Raw genomic sequence first — 16,056 nt, 5'->3', positions numbered from 1 at the left:
ACCTCTCTATGTATAGGACAGTCAACTGAACTGAACTTCAAAGATGGATCTCGGAAGGCCACTGTCAAACATCACATTATAATATATGCAGAAAACTGAGTTAATTCGTTCCTTAAACATGTCAGCTTCTGCATCCTTTGTAACACTATTTGGATTTTAGTACTTGGAAAGAGAGGTCTCTGCTCACTCACCTCTTTCTATGCCTGGGTCTTCAGCTCTGCCTTCTCCAGTCCACATGATCTTTTGTTGGGCTATGATGCCCATCAGCCGTAGCCATAGCAAGGCCAGAGAGCTGGAGTCCCAACAACGATCGGAAGGGTACCAGGTTGGGAGCCGGGGGCCAGGGGAGCTGGAGACACCTGCCTCATTGTTTGACAACATCCTTCCAAGATCCAGAGTAGAGGCACTCTGGCCTTGGGCAAAGGCTATTCCCCCAAAATTTGTTTTGATTTTACTTTTTCTGCTTTCCAGAAGATGCCGTCCTCAAGGAAGAAGCAAGCCAGGGGGAAGCCTCAACCAGCCCATCGCTTGTGCCAGAGAAGCCCGTTTTCCTTAGCAAGCAAAGCGCAAAAGGCTCAAAGAAAGCGCAGCAGATCCCCGCCAGGACCGCGCCTCAGACAGAAGAAAGGCGTCACAGCAAAGGCAGCAAAGTGAAGCCCTCCTCCAAGATGCCTGGCCTGGCCCAGCCCGCCTTCCAGCCCCCGGCATTCAGCAACACCCGGGGGGACGAGCCCTATGCCGAGATCCCGGGCGTCCTGGGGGCCTTCAGCTCTTCAGACGCCTCCTCTGGCAAAGCTCGGTCTAAGAAGGAGAAATCTGCAGAGGAGTCGCAAGAGTTTGGGTCGTCGGCCAAAGCCCAGAGGAAAATCCCCGACAGCGATATCCTCATCAAGCTGGACCACGAAGGAGTGATGTCTCCCAAAACCAAGAAGACGAAGGAGGCCATGCGGATGCTGGGCAGCTCCAGCCTGGCTGGCAGGAGGGACACCAAAAGCATCCTGGGGCTAAGCTACAGCCCCGTGGCCGACGCCAAGCGGCAGAAAGCGTCCAGGGCCAAGGGGGCTGGCGGTGAATCTCCGGCCCCAAACTTTGGGGGGAAGTTTGCCAGCTCCGGAGAGAACTCTGCGAAGCAGCCAGAGGACAAGGCGCAGGCTGGGCCGGCGGGAGACGAGTCGGAAAGCAACAGCAGTGGCAGCAGCTCCGAGTCGGAAGGGGAGGAGGAGGCGGAGAAGAACGGAGGGGGAGCCCCCGATAGCAGCTCGGCCAGTTCACGGGCCTCCACGCCTGTCTCCTCCTCCAACTCCTCATCCTCCTCTTCTTCCAGCAGTTCCAGCTCTTCCTCGTCCTCGTCCTCCTCGTCCTCGTCCTCCAGTTCCAGCTCTTCCTCCTCCTCGTCATCGTCTTCCTCTGCCACGGATGAAGACTCCTCCTGCAGCTCGGATGACGAGGCGGCCGAATCCCAGGCGGGGGCCTCCTCCACCCAGCAGACCCTCCCCGCCAAAGTGGCCAAGCAGGCGGGGAAGTCTCGCTCGGCCGCAAACCCCCAGAGCCCCAAGCAGGAGCAGCAAGCGGTGCAGAAGCAGCAGCAGCAACAGCAGCAGCAGGCGGGGGGCAAGACCCGCCCCAAGAAGCGGGAGGGGATCCATCTGCCCACCACCAAGGAGCTGGCCAAGCGGCAGAGGCTGCCCTCGGTGGAGAACCGGCCCAAGATCGCGGCCTTCCTGCCAGCGCGGCAGCTCTGGAAGTGGTTTGGGAAGCCCACCCAGGTCAGCTCCTTCTCCTGCTGGGGGGGGGGTGTCTTTCCTTTGCTCTCTGGGTCTCCGGCTGGGACCTCCCCCCTCGCTTTCTCAGGGGTGTTATCTTAGCGCACATTGCAAAGTTTGCATGACACAGGATGTGAATGAATGTAAATACAGCCTCTGTGAATAATAATACTCTGGGCGGCTTCCAACAAAATATTAGAATGCAACGGTCTGCTAAACATTAAAAACTTCCCTAAAAACTTCCCTGCCTTCAGATGTCTTCTAAATGTCAGGCAGTTGTTTATTTCCTTGACATCTGGTGGCAGGGTGTTCCACAGGGTGGGCGCCACCACCAAGAAGGCCCTCTGCCTGATTTCCTGTAACCTCACTTTTCGCAGGGAGGGAACTGCCAGTAGGCCCTCGGAGCTGGACCTCAGTGTAAATAAGTTATGATGGATGTAATAATGGAATACTGAATGGTCTGGTTGCTGTAAAATATGCAGGGATTTATGATATGCAAAATGAAGCATGGAAAGAGAAGAAGGGAAGTCATGGATATCTTAAGGATGTTAAAATGAGTATTTTAAATGATAAAACAGAAAATTTAATAAGAAGTATATACAGAAAAAAAATGTAGGGAACATTGCTTTATCTGAACGTCTGGCCAGGCATAGACATCATTTACGGTAGTCTGCATTGCAAAGCCAAATTGAACAGTTTTGATGCAGATTGGTTTTTCATTTTTTGTTATTATATAAATAGGGAGGGTCTTATAGGCACTACTCCTGGTGGTTGGGCTATATAGACTCATCTTAAAAGCTTGGCTATATTTCACTTCACCTCTGCAATTTGTTTTTTTATACTGAATATGCCCCTTGTGTGGATCTCTTCATAAGGTTAGGTGTCCATTTCTACATATCATTATGACAAACCATTTAAAAAAAATATCTTTTTTTTAAAAAAAAGAGACGCATTGAAGCCCCCATTCTGTGGAACCCTGGTTGGCAGATGTTCGGGCCACAAAAAGACAGTAAAAGGCCACCACGACAATTGGGATTGTTTCCCAACTCATTTCCAAAATCAAGGGAGGAAACCGACTTGTAAGAACACCCACAAGATTTCAACTTTACAGATAAGGGTGGGCAGAAGTTAGATCTGCTGGTGGATCTCTGAGTGATCTGTAGTGGTACATATTAAATTTTCTGTTTTACAATTGAAAGTACTCATTTTTACATCCTTCAGATATCAAAAAACTCGAATACATACCCTATAAAAAAGAGGAACCTCTGAAGAGGCTCTGAGCTTACGCCACTCCTCTCTCTCTTGATTCCACAGAGGCGTGGGATGAAGGGCAAAGCTCGGAAGCTCTTCTACAAGGCGATTGTCCGCGGAAAGGAGATTATCCGAATCGGAGACTGCGCCGTCTTCCTGTCGGCCGGCCGCCCCAACCTGCCCTACATCGGCCGCATCCAGAGCATGTGGGAGTCCTGGGGGAACAACATGGTTGTCCGAGTGAAATGGTTTTACCATCCGGAAGAAACCAACCCTGGGAAGAAGCTCAACGAAGGCAAGGTAGGAGACCCAGGCGTGATCTCGCAACAGCAGCCGAGGATTCCTTGAGAAACGAGCCAAGAATGGCTGGGGGGGGGTGTTGCTCAAGGGGTGGAGGTCTCTATATGGTAAAGGTAAAGGGACCCCTGACCATTAGGTCCAGCCGTGACCGACTCTCATCTCGCATTATTGGCTGAGGGAGCCGGCGTATAGCTTCCAGGTCATGTGGCCAGCATGACAAAGCCGCTTCTGGCAAACCAGAGCACATGGAAACGCCGTTTACCTTCCCGCTGTAGCGGTACCTATTTATCTACTTGCACTTTGACGTGCTTTCGAACTGCTAGGTTGGCAGGAGCTGGGACCAAGCAACGGGAGCTCAACCCGTCACAGGGATTCGAACCGCCGACCTTCTGATCAGCAAGCCCTAGGCTCAGTGGTTTAACCCACAGCGCCACCTGGGTCTCTATATATTAGCTCAGAGCAAAACTTAGCGGAAGAATGAGAAATCAAGATGACAAACATGTTATAAATGAATGGTTTATTGAATATTCACACATAAATTGCAAACAGATAAAAACATTGGCAGGATTATTGTAATAACCTGCAGTTTTGTAAGAGTATCTATTTAAAGCAGATAAATAAATGAGCAAATTAAGTGGATTTGGATACGCAAAAAGATATTAAAAAATAACTTTAAGGAACTGCAGAAAGAGGGGGAGGGAAGTCAAGTTTTGAAATGTTAAAATGATTGTAAAATTAATGAAATGTATTAACCTGAAAAGTATATGCAGTGGGACCTTGGTTCTCAAACTTAATCCGTTCCAGAAGTCCGTTCCAAAACCAAAGCGTTCCAAAACCAAGGCATGCTTTCCCATAGAAAGTTAATGCAAAATGGATTAATCCATTCCAGATTTTTAAGAACAACTCCTAAAACAGCAATTAAACATGAATTTTACTATCGAACGAGACCATTGATCCATAAAATGAAAGCAGTAAACAATGTACTGCAGTCACACAACCAATCAATCACTAGCTGAACTGGGTTCCACACAGTCACAAAAAAGCTGCAGAAACGGAAATGCAAAATAAATAGCGAAATAAACCGGGGGGGGGGGGATAAACGAATTCCTATGCCCCACAAATAACCCAGAGATGCATTTTCAATAAAAGCACATTCTACTCATGTAAAAACATGCTGATTCCCGGACCGTCCGGGGCCAGATTAAGAAGGCGATTGGCCTGGATCCGGCCCCCGGGCCTTAGGTTGCCTACCCATGGATTGAAACATTAGCAGCCCTGGTGAAAGTCATCCAAAACGCCTGCTGCCACAGAACATAATAATAATAATAATAATAATATAATAATAATAATAATAATAATAATAATAATAATAATAATAATAATTTATTATTTATACCCCGCCCATCTGGCCGGGTTCCCCCAGCCACTCTGGGCGGCTTCCAAAAAAACAAATTCTAAAATACAGAAATCCATCAAACATTAAAAGCTTCCCTAAACAGGGCTAAACATGCGTAGAGTGCTTTTATTTTGCCACTGAATCTCCACCACCGAGTATCCGCTGCTCACCTTGCATGTCCGGGGAAACCAAGATGGTTATGGTGGGGTTTTCTGCGGGGGGCGGGGGGAGAAGCTTTGAACAGTCCTGGGCTTTGCCTCCTAATCTTGCTTTCCCTTTCTTGTTCCTCTCCTCGCCAACCCCCACTGCTCCGTCACTCTGCTTGGTTGTCAGCGCTGGGATCAGAAACCCAGCAGGAGCCTATCGACCGCTCTCCAGGCCTCCAGCCAGAGGAAGGACTTCATGGAGGTGTGTAACAACAACAACAACAACAACAACATATTTATTTATTTATTTATACCCCACCCAGCTGGCTGGGTTTATCCAGCCACTCTGGGCGACTTCCAGCAGAATATTAAAATCCAATGATTCATCAGATATTAAAAGCTTCCCTAAACAGGGCTGCCTTCAGGTGCCTTCTAAAAGTCTGATTGTTGTTTATTTCCTTGACATCTGATGGGAGGACGTTCCAAAGGGCGGGAGCCACTACCAATAAGGCCCTCTGCCTGGTTCCCTGGTAACCTCACTTCTCTCCATGAGGGAACTGCCAGAAGGCCCTCAGAGCTATATTGTTATTCTAATAATAATAATAATAATAATAATAATAATAATAATAATAATAATATCTTTAGGCACCAGATGAAAACTGTTAAACTATCTGGCTGCTGTGAAGAAGGGCTTTGTCCTGCCCACCATTTCTCTTAGCCAGGCTGTCTGGCATCTCCTGCCAGTCCTCTTCCTATGCAGGATGGGTCCCTAAAAGGCCTAGCTGACAAAAGGGACCAAAAAGAGCCAAGATTCCCTGCCACTACCAAGAGGGGAGTGAGCCTCCCACTGCCTGAGGCCATTGGCTCATATTGTCCAATATGTGGTTTTGGGTTCTTTCTTCTTCTTTGGTAATCCCTCGTAGCCGAGTAAGATTGTCTTCCATAAACATGACTTCAACAATGGGTCCGTAAGTGACTGTGGAGGCCAATTCTGGATCCACACGTCCTTCCACAGTGGCAGCCCAGAGGTGTGTCCCAAAGTGCCTGCTAACTCTCTCCTCTCTCTCCCTCTCTCCCTTTTCCATTCCTCCCCCAGCGAGCGCTCTACCAGTCCTCGCACGTGGATGAGAACGACGTCCAGACCGTCTCGCACAAATGTCTGGTGGTCGACCTGGAGGAGTACGAGCAGATGCTGAAGACCAAGAAGTATCAGGACAGTGAGGACCTCTACTACCTAGCGGGGACGTACGAGCCCACCACGGGCATGATCTTCAACACGGACGGGGTGCCGGTCATCTGCTAACTGCTTCTGGGAAAGGGAATTCCGGGAGGCACCCCAACACTCCCAAATCTTTCGGATCAATACAGCCCACCCAACTCTGTCCGTGGAGTGGGGGTGGTGGTGGAGCAGAGCGGGGCAGAAGTGAAGTTTATGTGCCTGTTTCCAACGACAGCATGATTGTTTAAGCGCCCGGCCGCATTGCGACAAGACAGGTTCCAGAAGACGAAAGAGGTTTGCCTTGCCCAAAGGGATTTCCTGAAATCAGCTGAGATCCAACCGCTCGTCTCTCCCTCAGAAGAAGGGAACAGATTTGCAGGAAAAGAAACGGCAGGTCGGATTCTGCCTCTCGGGAACGAGCGTGGCTTTGTGGCCACAACCCCTGAACTTTTCCCTCGGGTTCAGACTTCCATAGGATATTTCAGGACACCTGTCGTTCGTTGTTTTTCCTGGACTTTCCGATTCCAAGGTGACCCGTCCCACCTCCCCTCACCAACCGCCAACCGACTTTTGCCAGGTCAGGGAGGGGGCAAACCGTGCGTCGACTGCCAGTTAAAGAACACTTTGTTGTGGACACTCTCGCCTCAAAGCACCTGCTCTCCGCTCTCTAGCAGCAGCCCCAAAATCTCTGGCTGCAAGAGGGGCAGGGGGTCGCTTGGGCGCAAAGAGCTGTGGGCCGACATCCCTCTTAGGTTACGAGGAGCCGAGCGGACGGGCGAGGAGATAAGATGCTGAACCATTTTCACAGCACAAGGGGGGAAAGCCCCCCTCTATTTTTGGACCAGCCCCACTTTCCCAACCTTTTGGGGGGGGTTGTCTCCCAAACAACAGAATTTCCCTTCCTCGTGTAAGTTGAATGTAAGTCGCCCAGTCCAGCTTGGAAACATGGGTCCTCCTTCATCAGATATTCTCTAAATAATATTACACAGTTTGGGGGGGGGGGAGAAGAAGCGTGTTTTGCTGCTGGTCATTTGCTGCTCGCTCTTCAGGAACTCAGAAAAACACTTTTTCCTCCTCCTATTTTTTTTTTACGTCTTCTGGACCCGGCGAGCTGCCTTCTGAAGATATCCACGCAGAATGAGATGCCTCCGCTCTCCTCCGACCCCGCTTCTCCATGCCCCCCCCATGGCACTACTTACGACGGGCAAGGAGGAGCCTGGCAATTGCAGAAACCTCACTTTTCCTCCCCGCCCCTCTCTGCAGGATGGCGGGATCCTGCGCTGAGCTAAGTGCGGACCCAGCACACACCGAATCAGATTGTTCCCCCCCCCCCCGCGCCTCCCCCAAAGTTTGTGAGTGTCCATTAATTTGCCCCTGGATCTCTGCCGTTTTTCACCTCCCTTTGTGGGTCAACAGCTCTGGACTTTGCAGGGCAAAAAGCCCACGTTCAGTAGGGATGACCAAGAGAGGAGGTTGGTTTTGAGGGACGGAGGCAGAGGGACTCGAACGACGACACAGTGTTTTTGCACTTAAGAAAACCTCACACACTACAAGCCCAAGACGCCACGATTGTTTCTGCCCTGAACAGAGTGTAGAATTCCAGCACTACAGAGGGGAGTTACTTCACTTAACTCGGACAGATTTTTTTTAAAGAAAACTACCTGGTACAAACAGAAATACCACACACCTGTAGCCGTGGAGAGAGAGAGGGGAGCCTTCCCCTCTCCCCAAATTTTGCAATCCCTTCCTTCTTTTAAAGAACCACAGTGGTGCTGCACGGCCTGCCCTGCTCCCGGCTTTTCGAAGACTTCGGTGGATAATATTTCTACAAGCGACATCAGTCACTCTGTACCAAAAGACTCGTAATGTGCCCCTTACACACATACACACACCAACCCTGTATTATAAGCTCTTTAAAGAAAAGAAAAGAAAACTTTAAAAACAGAGAAAGGAAAAGCAGAGGGGGGGGAGAGAAGAAGCGAAAATGGAATCAACTTTTTAATTATAAATATAAAGTATAAATATATAAATATATATAAATATATAAACTTTTTTTAAGAAATAGCTGTGAAAAAAATTATGAAATTATAAAAGCAAAACACAGTCTGACATTTAGAGTCTTATTTTTTATTTCCCGTTGGATTGTGACTGTAAAAAAAGAAGAGAGAGAAGAGAAACACAGGGGAAACAGAAGATTCAAAACGTTGCTGACACACGAACTGCGTACTGTATCTGTGGAAGCAAACCTTGCGTGAGCAGATGTCTGAAGAGAGATGCAGAGAGAGAGAGAGAGAGAGAGAGAGAAAGAGAGAGAGAGAGAGAAAGAGAAAAAGAAAGAAAGAGAGAGAATTTATGTGAATGTTAAATAGAAAGCACTTAACTGCCCATTGCCTTCTATGGAACACAAGGATATTTTGCAGACAATCGAGAGGAAAGGAGCCAGGTTTTTTGTCCCTTTCTCCCCCTGTTTTATGTTTTTGATTCACACCCCCCTTTTTGCATTCTGTTTGTTGCCGAATTATGTGCGATCCTTTTTCATAAAAAAGCAATTGAAAAACAAAACGAAAAAAAACAACCCGAGCTCTGCCTTTCTTTTGTCGTCTTGGTTCTCCCCTCCCCTTAAAAATAATAATGATCAGGGTGTGATCCTGTACTTGCTGAAGCCGAAGGAGCTGTAAAGATGGGGCAGAAGGCTCGCCGATCGGCGGCGGCTGCCCCACACTGAAAAAGAGGTCCATTAAAAACCCCTGCAGAGAGGGTGGAAGGAGTTGGGTTTGGAGCAGGGGAGGGACAGGATCCCAAACACCCACACGGTCACAAGGACACAAGAGAAATCCACACCGGGATGGGCTCTGGCTAAGGAATTCCTTTGGATCCGATGGGAGCCGGGTAAAAGCTCTCAGTGGCGGCCACGACAGCAAGCAGTAAACTCTTCTGAAGACCAGCTCCTGGAAACTTCAGGAGGGAAGAGGGCTCCTATGCCAGGAACCTGCTTGCGGGCTTCCCTTTGGGGCAACCGGTTGGCCCCTGTGAGAACAGGATGCTGGGCAAGACGGGTCCCCAATGGCTGCATCCACCAGGGCTGTTACATTCTTAGTGTGGGAATGTTCAGGTTGGCAAGAGAGGATCTATTGTTTATTAATATCCTTCCTAACTTGCGCTAGCAAGTTCCTTTACGTAGCAGAGTTACATTCCCCTTTTCATGCACAGCAGATAGCTGGTTGCAGGCTCGTGTGAGCCTCTCACTATTCTACAAATCAGTCTGTCTCAGATTGAATTGTACGTTCCTGGTAAGTTCCCTCGAATCCCTCTTAAAAGAATACAGTACATGTGGAGCTGCCCCATATGGGGGAATAATCCCAGTGCTTCTGCTAGCTGAGAGCTGACAGAGCAGTCCTAGCTAAAAGCTGGTCAAACAAAGAAGGAAGTTAAAAAGAGAGAGTGGGTGTGCTGCGTGACTCGTCCTTTTGTTACCTGGACAGGTTAGCTCACGCCCACCTTCTATCACATGCAAAAGCAAGGATGCTCCAGCCAGGAGGAACAGGAAGTTTCGACTGGCTGGACCAAACATCCCCGTGCATGTCCACTCTAGGAAAACAAGGAATGTTGTACTTGACTGCCCCTCATTGGATCACATCCCACATTTACGAAGGGTGGTATCTCTCCTCTCCCCCCTTTCCTGCCTCCCTCCTTCGGTTCTGAGCTGGTGATGGTTTGGCTGCTGCAGAGCTAACAGCATCCTGTTCTCTCAGTGCCTGCGGGATCTGAGTGCAAGAGCCTCTCCCCTCTTGTGGGATTCAGAAGCATGGCTGGCTCTGGCTGGGGAGCCCTCATGGCTAGTAGCCGTTCAGAGTCCTCTTCTCCATGCCCAGCCCACTTTTGAAGCCATCCAGGTGGGTGATCACCACTGCCTCTTGTGGCAGGGAGTTCCAGAAGTTGTGCTCTGCTGCTGCGGCCATCAGCAGAGCTTTGGGCCAAAGGAGCCCTGAATTCCCTGCCGTACGATGGCCCGGCATGTGTGTCCTCACAGCCCTGTTTGCTCCGAGAGCTGCCTGAGAGTAGACAGTCCTGAGGTTCTAAACATGAAACAAGTCCTGTCCCTTCTTCATCCTGGCTGGGGCTGTTCGTGTTCAGAGGCCTGGCTGGCCCTCAGCCTGCTTCCCCCCACCCCGCTAAGGGTTACGGTGCAGACAGGGCCGTATTAAGCATATCAGGTGCCGTGGTGCGACGATCCCTCCGGTGGCCCCCCCTGCCCTGTTTCTCAGCGCAGCGCCCCCCCGGCGACCTGGCGCATTGCACCACCCAGCCTTGCCTTAGCGCCAGGCCCTGGGTGCAGATGAGCCAAGCAGCCTGGAAGCAAAGAATAAGAGGCCGCCTCTCCACAGTGCGTGGGGGAGGGTGGAGAAACCCCACATTCACCCTGGCAGTCCCCACAAAATGTGCTCCCAGCATGGACATTCGAGCCACACCGTGTCTGCTACAAACTGCGCGCTGCATCTGTTCACAATCCAGCCCACTCGGGCAACGCCACCTTGTTTTGTGTAGCGACCCCTTTTCCCAAGTGGGGAAGCCAGGCTGGGGGTGGGGGGTGATTTGGGCTATTTGGAGGGGCACTTTCCTGCCTCCTTCCTACCGTCTCTAGTTGGCCAAAATATGCCCCAACTTTCAAAAGGCTGTATCATCATCACCATCCTGGGGAATAAAAGGTGTTAGGAGGAAGCAGCTGGCAGGGGGCAGCGAATACCCCCACCTTGAAATTTACCCTATCCTGAAAATGCTCCCATAACCTTTCAGATTACAATAATCCAATGAGCTCAATGTGGGGCAGCCCTGGGGGACAAATTGGAAGCTTTGACTGGTCCCAGAAATCTGGCTGGTCTTCCCTTTACATTTCACATATCCCCCATTTTCAAACAGCTGCCCTGGTTGCGGGTTTGTTTTTGGGCCCAATTCAAGGTGCTCATGTCGGTGATTGAAGCCCTGAAGGACTTGAGCCTCAAAGACCTGCAAGGATGCCTGCTTCCCTACAGACCCTCTTGGGTACTGAGATTGGCAGGGGGGCCCTCTTGGTGGTTCCTCCACCCTCACTCCGAGTGGCGACGGCTAATTTCCCAGTTCCCGACACTTCCTTCCCAAGCAGCACCCACTAGGAGACACCGATGCCCACAATGGGTGCCTACTGGGCACATAGGGAGGGCAACATCGCCATCTGGTGGTTAAAAGGCTACAGCCTCATCCATTCTTCCTTGCAGGCCAGTCTGGTGCGTAATTTGCACAACTTTTGCCTGCTTGGAAGCCCCTTGCCTTGCCTGCTCCTTTCCAAAGCAATTGCAGATAAAATGCTCGTGTATTATTATTATTTTGTTTCTCTGCACTGCATCCACCTGCATGCGTATTCAGAGGCAGGCCGAGTGGGTCATCAGGACACAGAAAGCTTTATACAGACCCCCTGGTCCATCGAGCTCAGCATTGCCTGCACTGACCGGCAGGATTTCAGGTAGAAGTCTTTGCCAACCCTACCTGCGACCTCCTCACAAGGAAGACCCTCTGCCCCTGAGCTGCAGGCCTTCCTGTTCGATCCCAAACTGTCGTCTCACACAGGGACAGGGAACCCAACGTCCTAGGAGTCCCACCAGGCCAACTTGGCATGGCTGACTGGATCTGTAAGGCCACAAGGTCCCTGCCCCCCAGCACCTTGCCATCGACATGACCTGCCCCACATCCACCCAAGCAGTGTGATGCAGCAGCTAAAAAAGCCAATGCAATTCTGGGCTGCATCAATAGGAGTATAGGGTCTAGATCAAGGGAAGTAATAGTACCACTGTATTCTGCTCTGGTCAGACCTCACCTGGAGTACTGTGTCCAGTTCTGGGCACCACAGTTCAAGAAGGATACTGACAAGCTGGAACGTGTCCAGAAGAGGGCAACCAAAATGGTCAAAGGCCTGGAAATGATGCCTTATGAGGAACGGCTTAGGGAGCTGGGTATGTTTAGCCTGGAGAAGAGAAGGTTAAGGGGTGATAGGATAGCCATGTTCAAATATATAAAAGGATGTCATATGGAGGAGGGAGAAAGGTTGTTTTCTGCTGCTCCAGAGAAGCGGACACGGAGCAATGGATTCAAACTACAAGAAAGAAGATTCCACCTAAACATGAGGAAGAACTTCCTGACAGTAAGAGCTGTTTGGCAGTGGAATTTGCTACCAAGGAGTGTGGTGGAGTCTCCTTCTTTGGAGTGGAGGCTTGACAGCCATCTGTCAGGAATGCTTTGATGGTGTTTCCTGCTTGGCAGGGGGTTGGACTGGATGGCCCCTGTGGTCTCTTCCAACTCTATGATTCTAAGCCTCCAGTCCAGCAGTACTGTGGTTAACTTACAAAATCCACTTTAGGGGCCGAGTCATGCTACTGCCCCACGGTGCTCAGGGTCGCTTTTCTGTTGACGGCTCTCAGATTATCCTGCCTCGCTCCCTTCAAGACCCAATGCCTGTGCTGGCAAGGAGCAGCCGAGGGGCCCTTTGCTGTGCCCAGAGCAGGTGTCCTGCCACTTGACCCTCACCAGTCTCCTAAAAGGAGCGTGTTGTGCAACCCGGACACTTCTTCTTTCTGGCAATGGCTCTCCAGAGGCCTTGGCCAGTCCTGTCTGCTCTACCACTGAGCAATGACCTTCCACCACGAAAACGAAAATGCCCGGATCAGACCAGCAGTCCTGCAAGCAATGCCTGGATCCTCCTCCTTTTAATTTGTTTGTTTCAAGTGCTGCAGTGGGGCTGATGGGGAGAATCAACAAAACGCACAGGTTTCTGGTTGCAGAGAAGAAACACCGCTGGAGATTAGTCTTAGGCGGTGGGGGGGAATCAACAGAAGCCTTTGAAATGCACGGGGATCGTTGGTCCAGATGGGCAGGATATAAATAATAAAATTGTTGTCGTTTGCACAGAGAGGTGTGGTGCTTAGAGCAGGGGTAGGCAACCTAAGGCCTGGGGGCTGGATGCGGCCCAATCACCTTCTCAATCCAGCCTGCCGACGGTCCGGGAATCAGCGTGTTTCTACATGAGTAGAATGTGTGCTTTTTATTTAAAATGCATCTCCGGGTTATTTGTGACGCATAGGAATCTGTTCATTTTTTCTCTCGCCAAAATATAGTCTGGCCCACCACATGTTCTGAGGGACGGTGGACCGGCCCACGGCTGAAAAAGTTTGCTGACCCCTGGCTTAGAGTGTCAGATGTGGGCGGCACCAGGGTTCAAATCCCCACTTCCCACGTGTTGAGAACATCTGCAGAAACGATGAAGTCTGCGTACCCCCAATTTAATGCTCCACCCCCCTCCAGCCCCTTGAGACAGAAAAACTGAATTGGAAGTGTGTTTTCTTTAGGGGGGGAACATACCCAACCCAACAGTTTTATTCATCAGCAAACACACATGCACACGCCACACGCACACAAGACTTCACAACAGGGAGGTGTGGGGCGGACGCCCGGCCCTCCTCGAAGAACCTGTTCCGTGGCCCAGCCCGTGGCTCTCGTGGATGCAGGCCACGGAGGGCTGGCTGTGTTGAACAAGAGACACACATAGCTGGGTGCAAGGGGGAGCTGGCAACGTTGCCCGGGCTGCAGCGCTGCAATGAGGGTGTGCCACGCTAACCGGGTTAGCAAAACCGGTGCCACGCCGAGTGCAGAAATGATGCCGACTGCGGGGACTTTGGGGGCCGGGGAGGGGGGGTGGCACACGTGGGAGAAAGAGACAAAAACAGACCTTTGGCAGAAGACACAGGGCTGTGGGAGCCTAGTGGGCGAAGCGGCCGCAAAACAGCCGAGGGGAGGATACAGCGTGAGGGTGGGAGGGAAGGGGTGCTTCACCCGACTGCCTAACCCCGCTTCCCCTCCTGCACCCATGCACCCTTCCCCACCCACCAGTTTCCTCTTCACATCATATCCGAGCAACCCTCCCCGTGCACACACACCCCTTTTTCCGTCTGCAGCTACTGGGAGGGGCTTTCCCAGATGTCCAAGACAATTGCTGAAGGCAATTGGGGGGGGGGGTAATCTGCATCTTGGACTTTCTCGTTGCAAAAAGCAAGCCGCTATTAGCAGCTAGCCAGCTTCGGAGAGGCTGTCCGCCATCACGATGGCGCTGCGCCCAGAGACGCAAGTTTGGTGCTTCTACAAAGCAAGGTAGATCTGTCACAGCTTGCGCAGAGATCCACCTCCTGCATCTCTGCTTTGGGCAAGCTCATTTTGGAGACAGCCCAATGGAGTGGGGGGGGGCTGCAACTAGGACAGAAGAGGCCTTGGGGTAAAACTGTCCACCTGGGTGCAGGATCAGACGGTTTTCGGAGTTTAGCTTGTTTGCTTCCTCAATAAAAAGGCATGGAGGGGATACAGAACCACTAGCTTGCTTCTCCCATCCCTTAATACTTCGGAGTGAAGATTCCTAAAACTCTTATGACCAGATAATTTATCCATGCAACCTTTTGGGCCCCCAAGGGGTAACAGCCAATTTATACATCCAGTGGGGGTGCAGACAGGATAGTCTTTGCTTTAGAAACTTGTGGAGGTGGGAAATCTCCTGTTTGAATTCTCAGTTTTCACATAACTGCCCTGCACTTAGAAAGGTAGCAGGTAGGGCCTTTTTTCATCCAGATCTCACTGGAACCCAGTTCCAGCCCCTCTCAGGTTGGCACCATTACAAGAGAACAAGGGTGAGTTCCAGCACCTCTTTTCCTAGAAAAATTGCACTGGTAGCAAGTTAGGGAGAAGACCCGGCTAGGCCCTTCGACATGCTAGCTTTCTATGTGAAGGGAGCCTGTGGCTTCTGTACTGAGTAATTTCCAAATTAAAAATGCACCCCTGCAGCCTTGCGCCGTGTGATGCAGACAAAGCCAAACCACACACTTCCTCTCCGCTGCAACGTAAAAGCAGTCCGCCTATTTTAATTTCAACTGGACAAGTCTCACCACAGGACAAAATTTACCATGACGGGACCGATCTGCTGCGGGGGGGGGGGGGAAGGCTGGTGTGTGAACAAGCCCCCTGGGGGTTCCTGCCTCACCCCGGTCAAAGCCCCCTCCAAAGTCAGGGGGGAGACAAAGCCACACACCTCCCCACTTTGGGCCAAAGCCGAATCCTTCTGAATCCCCTTTCCCACAAACTCACAGAAGCCAGGCCGCCCCCAAGCCCAGCGACCGGCAGCACTTGCAAGGGGTCCTACCTCGCAAGGGTGGCGGGAGAACTCGCATGGGGGTGGGAGGGCGTTCCTCCTACCCCTGAGGAAAGGGGCCAGATGGGAGCAGGGATCTGGCCCCGGGGGGAATTATCCTGCACCGAACAGTAAGAGCTGATTGACAGTGGAATGGAATTCCTTGGACTTTGCTTCCGTGGAGGTTTTATTTTGGGTGGCCGCCTGTTGGGGACTCTTCAGTTGCGGCTCTTGCATTGCAGGGGGTTGGGCTAGATGACCCCTGGGGGTCCCTCCCAACTCTACAACAAGGTTCCAACAAGCCTTGCGCAGGAGAGCTTCCCCGCTGCTGGTCCTTCCCCTTCTCAGCCGGAGGGAGGAAGATGGTCGCTTTGCATTTTCCCAACACGGTCCGGCAGCTGCTCCTGCAGAACGGCAGCCTCTCGCGGGAGACCCCTCCTCTCTCTCTCTCTCTCTTCCTCTCTCTCCCTCCCCACCTCGCCTGGGACTCTGGCGGTCGGAGGAAGAAGCGGAGGCGGCCCTGGGGGGGGAACCTCCGCTCAGTACCCTGGCGTGATGGAGCTGTTGTAGGTCTCGGTGCGGAAGCAGGTGCTGTGGGACATGCTGGTGAGCCTGTAAGCCAAATAGGCCACGGCAGAGCCCAGAGTCAAGCCCGACATGTAGGAGACGGTCATGGTGTTACCTGGGAGGGAGGGAAAGGAGAACAGGAGGGCAAAGGGTTAAACAGGGTGGCACCCCAAGAGTTATCTAATCCAGCCCTTGGCAATGCAGGACCCACAGGTAAA

The 16,056-nt window shown here is 51.3% G+C and overlaps 2 protein-coding genes across 7 annotated transcripts in view; one reads left to right on the top strand and one right to left on the bottom strand.

Annotated features, from left to right (window-relative positions):
* TNRC18 (trinucleotide repeat containing 18) overlaps positions 1-8,650 on the top strand; it is a 128,031-nt gene extending 119,381 nt beyond the window's left edge. For 5 of the 6 annotated variants that reach the window (XM_088657184.1, XM_060282621.2, XM_060282617.2 and 2 more), the window contains 4 exons: positions 472-1,766; positions 3,078-3,314; positions 5,044-5,118; positions 5,953-8,650. In XM_088657184.1, coding sequence (XP_088513310.1) covers positions 472-1,766; positions 3,078-3,314; positions 5,044-5,118; positions 5,953-6,159 — 1,814 coding nt within the window. In that variant the 3' untranslated portion in view covers positions 6,160-8,650. The remainder of the gene's footprint in view (positions 1-471; positions 1,767-3,077; positions 3,315-5,043; positions 5,119-5,952) is intronic. The other variant, XM_088657185.1, reaches the window with a different exon arrangement.
* A 4,791-nt stretch (positions 8,651-13,441) lies between these two features.
* The window catches only part of SLC29A4 (solute carrier family 29 member 4), a 36,191-nt gene continuing 33,576 nt past the window's right edge, over positions 13,442-16,056 (bottom strand). Inside the window, exon 11 of the mRNA XM_035131425.3 lies at positions 13,442-15,953. Within this exon, the coding sequence (XP_034987316.1) occupies positions 15,811-15,953 (143 nt within the window). The 3' untranslated portion in view covers positions 13,442-15,810. The remainder of the gene's footprint in view (positions 15,954-16,056) is intronic.

Source organism: Zootoca vivipara, chromosome 13 (assembly GCF_965207765.1).
Source record: "Zootoca vivipara chromosome 13, rZooViv2.hap1.1, whole genome shotgun sequence".
In the NCBI taxonomy this organism is placed as follows: Eukaryota; Metazoa; Chordata; class Lepidosauria; order Squamata; family Lacertidae; genus Zootoca; species Zootoca vivipara.
The sequence above is the reverse complement of the archived record's forward strand: the minus strand, read 5'-3'. Positions and strand labels throughout refer to the sequence as shown.